This window comes from Varroa destructor, unplaced genomic scaffold (assembly GCF_002443255.2).
Source record: "Varroa destructor unplaced genomic scaffold, Vdes_3.0 BEIS01000002.1, whole genome shotgun sequence".
NCBI classification, from domain to species: domain Eukaryota; kingdom Metazoa; phylum Arthropoda; class Arachnida; order Mesostigmata; family Varroidae; genus Varroa; species Varroa destructor.
Genome location: NW_019211455.1, coordinates 27,430,605 through 27,438,031, shown reverse-complemented (window position 1 = coordinate 27,438,031; position 7,427 = coordinate 27,430,605). Strand labels below are relative to the sequence as shown.

At 44.8% G+C, this 7,427-nt stretch overlaps 1 protein-coding gene and 1 long non-coding RNA gene across 4 annotated transcripts in view; one reads left to right on the top strand and one right to left on the bottom strand.

Moving 5' to 3' along the window:
- LOC147757615 (uncharacterized) overlaps positions 1 to 7,427 on the top strand; it is a 60,084-nt gene that overhangs the window by 39,992 nt on the left and 12,665 nt on the right. The window lies entirely within an intron of this gene.
- Positions 1 to 7,427, bottom strand: part of snu (ABC-type transporter snustorr) — a 70,980-nt gene that overhangs the window by 60,983 nt on the left and 2,570 nt on the right. The window contains exon 2 of one of the 3 annotated variants that reach the window (XM_022790637.2): positions 577 to 2,183. The exons of the other annotated variants lie outside the window; for them this stretch is intronic. Within the exon in view, the coding sequence (XP_022646372.1) occupies positions 577 to 864 (288 nt within the window). The 5' untranslated portion in view covers positions 865 to 2,183. The remainder of the gene's footprint in view (positions 1 to 576; positions 2,184 to 7,427) is intronic. 3 annotated transcript variants of the gene reach the window in all.

The following is a 7,427-nucleotide window of genomic DNA, read 5'->3' as shown; positions in this document are numbered from 1 at the left end:
CTCCTGACGTCGTCATCTTCGTCAGCGCTTTCATCAGAAGGATGGCAGAACGGGCTCTACCTTCTGCCCTGGCTACGTTGGCGTGTGTCAACACGTTCACATAGGTGCACATACAGGGGCAAGATTTAGTCGAGATAGTGGCGGTAAATATAAAATCGGCAGACTCGCATCTATTTTTTAAGTGTATGATACAAGCAAGCATGACAAAGTGATAGGAAAGCTCTAAATCCCGTAATGTGCGTACAGATTAGTAGAACTGTAACATTTGTCCCGTAATGTAGACAATTGAATTTTCTTCATGCCAACATTTTTGACAACACTACTACTACGCTGTCCTTTTCGGTGAAGGGAACGCGGTACGTAGGACAGAATTATTAATTGCGCACTAGCTATGCATTCGGTTGCAGATGCGAGTCCTTGGGTTGAGGTGGCATTTTTCTCCATATGCCCCGTAAAAGTGTTTACATCAAACAGCCATCACCCATTGTAAATTCGCACGTTGTAAGACCTATAGAAAGCGAAGGGTGTGACGATTGACTACCGCTGCTACTAGTACTGGAAAAAAAACTATTTTACCTTAATAGCTGGAGGGTCCTTTCCTAGCGAGTGTACGGTGTAGTCTGGATTGAGGTAACCCCTGTAGAGGCGAGATGCTGGATGAGCGCTGTACTCCCTATCGACGGCCCTATAATCCCGCATGTCATCTTTTGACTGCTTTCTCTGCTGCCAAGCGCCGCCGGACCGTAAATAACGGGGCTCTGATTGTTCACGTGGGTCGTGAAGATCTCTCCAGGCACTCATTCCAACGAGCACACGAATTCCAATAGCCGTAAGAAACAAAAAACCAAGCACACGTCTCACCATCGGAAGGGGCGATCCACCGATGTCAGGTTTGGCTTTTCGAGCGCTACATCGTCATATAATGGCAGGAGGTCATAGGCGCTTTCCGATTGTTATGGCACCACTACAAAGCTGTTACAAGCTAGATGGTGTTACACCTTCATCACATACGGACACAACTTCTAGAGACTATTTGCATATCGAATTATCACGAACCATCCAACAAGGATCTTCCGTACAGCTTCCGTATGATCTCTTTAAAAGCTTTCTTCCTGCATGTTTATCGAAGATCGTATTCATGAAGCGTACGCGAGATAGAATGCACAGCTGGGCAGCTCTCTCTAGAAATCGACCCCCACTTAGCTTCAACGCGAACTCGGTGTTGCTCGCAGTTAAACTTCTTCGGTCATTTTTGGTAACCACAGCAGCGGGGGGTCGTGGCTAGTTTGGCCAATCGAACATTTACAACCATTAGCATCGACACTATCAAATCTCCGCACGCTACTGATTACCGATAACTAATCAATTAACGACTAGCCATTGTTGCACTGTTGCAAGCGATCACGGCCGTAAATAATAATAATAATAATAAGATTAACAATCACAGGTCCGTTATAGTAATGACAAACCCCACCGCCAGGAGACGCACGGCGAGAACTACTACAGCTGTAACAGGGGGAACAGCAAACGGACCAACGAAGCAACAAGCCAACCGGCAACTACCGAACGTAAAAAACGAACAACGTAAACCAAATCAAGAACAACAGACGGTACACGTCGAAGACGTCGCGGTATTATCGCTGGTGCTGCTGTCGACGCTTAGACTTCGACTTTCGGTTCTGACCCGGCGTCCGCATGACCCATGAGGGAAAGGATAAACTGTGGCAAGATACAGACGTCGACGCGGCCGCGGCTGTAACAACAGCAAGCTGCAAGACGTTCTGAAGCCGCCGGCGGCAATGATGGCGGCAGCGGCAACGACGAGGGCTGCTCAGACGAGGCAAGAGGGAACGGAATGGAAGCGGAATCGTGGCGCTCCTTACGGACGAGCCGCGGCCCGCTAATGGCGGCGATGACGGTGGTGGGTTTAACTGTAGCTGAAGCGATGGCAGCAGTCGGCTGGCAATGGCAACGAAACTTTCTTCGACGCATCTGTATATCTGTGTGTGCGTGTGTCTAAATGTGTTATACAGCGACTCGATGCTGCGCGTCTCGTAGGGTCTAAGCGTCAGCGAGTTCAGTCTCCAGTTATGGCAGGCTGTTAGAAGCGTTTGCTACAGAACTGCTAGGATTGGCCCGCGATGATGATACCGATGTTTGGCCCGCATGGCGGTCCTGAAAACCTTCAAGAACGAGATTGGCAATGAGAAATATGTACCGGTAGAAAGATGCCAGCAGTCGAAATAGTACAGTTTATAAGTGCTTTAAATTATTTGGGCCTTTGGGCTCCGGCGATGTCGTTTGCATTACGGGAGGAACAGGTACCTCTTGAACTATGAGAAAATGCGCTCAGTGGGCCAGTGTGTCTACATGGGGTAGCGACACCTCTCAGGCCCAAAACAAGATGCAGTATTTATGGACAGATCTTTCTATATTTCACAACAAGGTTAATTTCACGGATTATATAGCTTGAGACAGCTACAAAAAAGGAAGGGAAGCGCGCAGGCTTGTTGCTATGTGGTGCGAACCGCAACGGCTTCAGTAGCCAATGCTGAACAAATATATCCGGCTAGACAGCGTCATCTACTAAGGAGTAATTTAGGTCCACAGAATAATTGTTTCGCAGTTATCAGACATAAAAATCACTTTTTTTTTTTAAATTTAGTATTCTTTTAGCAGGTTTACATGCTAAGATGCGTTAAAACCAAATGTCGTTTATTTATATACTTCGGTCCAAATTACCAAGGACTGTTTGATGTCAAATAAATCGCAATAAGTAAGCTTGATCAATGGGGATGTGTGGAAATAGCTCAAATAAAGTACTGGCGATACGGTAAGGTAGCCGGACGATAATGCCCTATACTGCTCGGCCGGTGGAACAGCGCGCAAATTTGCTCATGAAAAACAGCCAAATACGGGCGACAAGGAAGTGACTAAAACAATGACTGTAAAAGCTAATGCTCTCGCAGTATCTTTCTCCCGGACCATCGATGTACTACGCTACAAGATATGGGAGAGTCGGTCGGAACGATCGTTTTCTCTCTCAGACAGGTCACTGAAGCTGCTGCTACTTTTTACGAAGCTTATAATACTCGCCTGCGTAGTGCAATAAGGAAAACAGGCTCCGCAGACGCCCGCACGGGTGCGCGATAGGCCGGGCAGAGCGGAGGCGCTTATTCTAGTCAAGGACGACCCAGTTGATTAACGAAGCCAGCTAATGTTACTTGCCGTGAAATGCAGTGTCACTAAAGAAATCTTATTGGGGTCAGTACCTACGTGATACTTCAAACAACGTACCTAAAAGCTTCGACCTGACAGGCCGCTCGTAAATCAGGCTCCGAACTGAACGAGTAGAAGTACCTCTACAGCATGGTCAGCATGAATGCACCAGGCCTATGTCAAAATTGGAAAGATCTTTTCAACGGGATGAAAGACCACAGCACACTAGGTGAAGATACTGCTCCTCACGAAATTTCGTAACTTGGTATTGGCAGTGATGGGAGGGTTCGGCCTAGTTCAGACGGACATATACCGCCATTTTTCAGGACAACCGAACGAACTCGCACATCCAATATCGCCTGATCAAAAATATCAACCGCCGATCCACATGCACATACAACGCGTTATACCAACAGTCCCCGTAAAGCACAGAATATTATTTATTTTTGTATGCAGTTCAGCTCGATTTTAATTAGTCTGATACCGAACTCTTTTTCTGGTGTTGCTTCGATCATATGGTGCAAGTCATATTTTATTAATAGATAATAGCGAATACTATAACTTTAAATCCGGCGCACCCCTAAACTCTACCTACAAACAAATAACTCGGTCTCCATCTGCCAGACTCGACAGCGGATGCGGAGCGTTCATACGGCCATTACTGCAAAAAGTAACTATTTTCACATACTTTTAACCCTTCTTTATTGTTGTGATCTCTGATCAACTGTCGTAATCGGTGACTTCCTGCGATTTTTATCCGTTTGCTATGCACTAGCCTTTAGATGTTATGCACGGAGAGGCGTATCTCATCAGGGGGAACGGGGTTGAGGGGCAATTCTCTTGTAAACGAGTGAAATCCGGCTCTTGCTATATCTAAATTCAGGAACTATGCAGATTTAGAGCGCACCGGACGATATTGAGAGAGAGAGAGAGAGAGAGGTGGCGCAGAGGCGTATCTCATCAGGGGGAACGGGGTTGAGGGGCAATTCTCTCGTAAACGAGTGAAATCCGGCTCTTGTTATATCTAAATTCAGGAACTATGCAGATTTAGAGCGCGCCGGACGATACTGAGAGAGAGAAAGAGAGGTGGGGGGGAGGGGTAGTCGGGCTGAAAGGAGATGAAAGAAACGCACATATCAACACTGGTGAGCAGTAGATAGATCGGCAGGCTGGCTGTCTGATCTGAGCCGAGGTCAATGATTGCGCTTGCCGCCTCCGCTGCTGGTGTTGCTTTTTCTGCAGCTCGTGACATCGCTCGTGGCTGATACTCTAGTAAATCGCGTGACTAAGCGTCTGGACGTGCAGTTCGTCAAGCAAACAGACTTGACGTCTACAGCACAAAAAAGGAAGGAGTGGGGATACATATAGAGATAGTATAGATCGATTTGAAAACGAAACGGCAGTTAGGTGCAAGTGAAGTCTGAACGAAAAAATCTGCATTCGTTCTAGCAGTTGTGCAATAGCAACGCAGTGTTTTTATCTGGATAAGGCTGGAAACTCTGGTTGAGCTGCCCTGTTCACTTGATTGGACTACGAAAAAGCAGACTTGATGAAAACGGGAATACACCCAGTGGTGACAACGATGGCTGTGTCTTCAAATAGAAAGAGATATATAGATGAACGCCGGACAAACCGATTTCGACATCTTGCTCGTTATTTATTATTATGAGAATAGCTTTTGTTCGTTGAGGTCGATACGGGCCAACGCTACAATGTTCTCAAAAAGGTTCTATCGTGAACTATGGCAGAATCATTAGAAACTAATGACAATATCTCCGATCGTGGCTGTAAAGAGTGAATTGAAAGCCGAAGAAACAACCGTGTCATCGAATACTATCATCACTATTAGCATCATTAGATCAATGGCACGTTACGAAGCGCGCGTGGAGCTAACATGCCTCAAGGGCAGACATCAAACAATTCTTGAGATGCAGCGTTGGCTTAATGTATATACTATTTTTCGTAAATGTGCCGTCCGTGTCGTTCACACCGTGTGTACGCATGTCATTGATGTTCTTCTTTGCAGGACATTTAGCAGCAGCGTCTGCATTCAACTATTTACTGTACAGACGGTAGCCTTCAAATTATGGTTAGGACTATTTGTATTTCTGCTTTAGAACAGAATTCAACTGCGCATACATCGAATATTAACAAATAGGAGTAACCTGGAGGGGTGTAGGTTGGTTTCATTCGATCTACTCTGTTGCTGCTACTGTTGCGTCTGAAGCTTCTGTTAAATTTCTGTTGTTGTCAGCACCTCATCGTCGAAGCAGACGCGTTCTCACATCGGCTACAAATTAGAATCTACATTAACGATGGAGTCATCATCATCTTTGTCCGACAACAGCGTTGGCAATACTTCACCACAAAAATAACAGCAGCCTCAGTCACTTTGAGGTGCGTTTTAGTCTTCATAGCAAATTTTTAGTCGAACAACGACTGCTATTATGGGGCCCTCTGGCCACGCGATTTTCGCCACAGTCGCCAATATGCCCCAATATTGTATATGAATCCATGTAGCAGGGTTAAACATTATTGGTCGAAGCGGCAGTATCAGCCCAGTCTAATAGTTGAACTAACAACGGTGTAATTAACACGCTGTGTCGTAACGCAGGCATTTTCGATAGCGTCGTACATATCTAGTTGGGCAAAGTCTTACTCCTTGTTTGGGGTTTTTTTTGTCAATTTGCTTACAGTATACGACGGCCCCATCCCACTACACTTTGCCCCTCGCCATTGATGTCGCCCGACAAAGTGAAGCCGAGGCGCAACAGATCGAATAAAGTCGATAGAAAGACAATATTCAGGAGCATCTCTGCATCGTTCTAGCTAGTCAATATATATATATACCCACACACGTACATTGGAACAGATACGAGAAAATTATATTCTCGTATCTGTCCCAAAGTAATCGAAGTGTTAACGCTATGCGATTTCTTTGATTCCCGCTTTCTCTTTCGCCCGCCCCGTTTTTATTCAATGGGGCCACTTGTTGTAATACAGCCCAGCGTCACTATCACGTATTCAGTGAGTTGCTGGGCATTTCTCATGAACATGTATCATCGTTTAACGGTGCGTCAGCTGCTTATCAGTGTTTTTATACGGTCAGTTCTTATTATGATCGAAACAGCAAGTTGTAGAGTTGTCAGATATCTAAGTGATGAGTAAAGCTAGATGAATTAGATCAGTCTAGACCATTTTAAACTTGGCTATACCAATATTGAGGATACGAATCGGAGGAATTTTATCTGTTGAACACATACAAGGTAGGGGGGTTCATGATGGAAAACCCTGGGTTAAAATTCTCAGAACGAAAATAGTCGATGACTTTTCATCTGTTTATATAATGCGTGTATATGTAAAGTCTCGTTAATATCCTTTAAATTCATTTTAAAACGGTTCACTTGAGCTGATCTGGGAAAAGCTTGTTAAAGCAATGCTAAAATAACAATGAAAATCATTGCGTTAGTATTAAAAAATCTATGACCTAAATTTTGCTAACGTCTCTATCTGTTTTTCATAAGTAACCTCAATTGACCCACATTGTTAAAATATCTCTCTTATTAGCATTGGCCCATTTCCGATCTTTCTAGAACTCAAGATAAATCTAATTAGGCGGCTTAAAATCGACCGTTGTCATCGGTTTTTGAGACAGTACAAACGGAGTTTGTACTATCTCAAAAACAACCGTCCGTTAATCTAAAATATCACAGAGGGCAGTATGCTTATAAACTCTGCGTAAATTCACCTGAATGAAGGTGTTCTATTAGCATGTCTAGCTCGAAACCTGCTGACGCCGAGCCAGTTGTCTGTCGCCGTCCTACGGCAAAGCAGTGAGTGGCATGGAAGATACATACGGGTGAGGGATGCACGACGTGAGAAAAGAAAATCTTCGAAAAAAACAAAAACACCAGCGACAGACGCGCCGGGTGTGTTCGAAATTGTCAATTAGATAAAACGGCATTCGATAATCTTATTCTTGAATGTAAATAGGCAATTAATCCTCTGCTATTCGAGACAGGTACATGATAATAACTGCGTATTGCGGGGCCCTTTTTCAAGAAGGATTTAAGTTGACCCGTTCGCCTGAGGCCACTCGCTGTTCGCCAACAGCACCAATGAGTTGATACGATAACATCGATTCTAGGCTTACTCATTCAGAATCGAGCGTACCATTTCGTTCTATGAAGCAAGTGTGCTGCTATTTA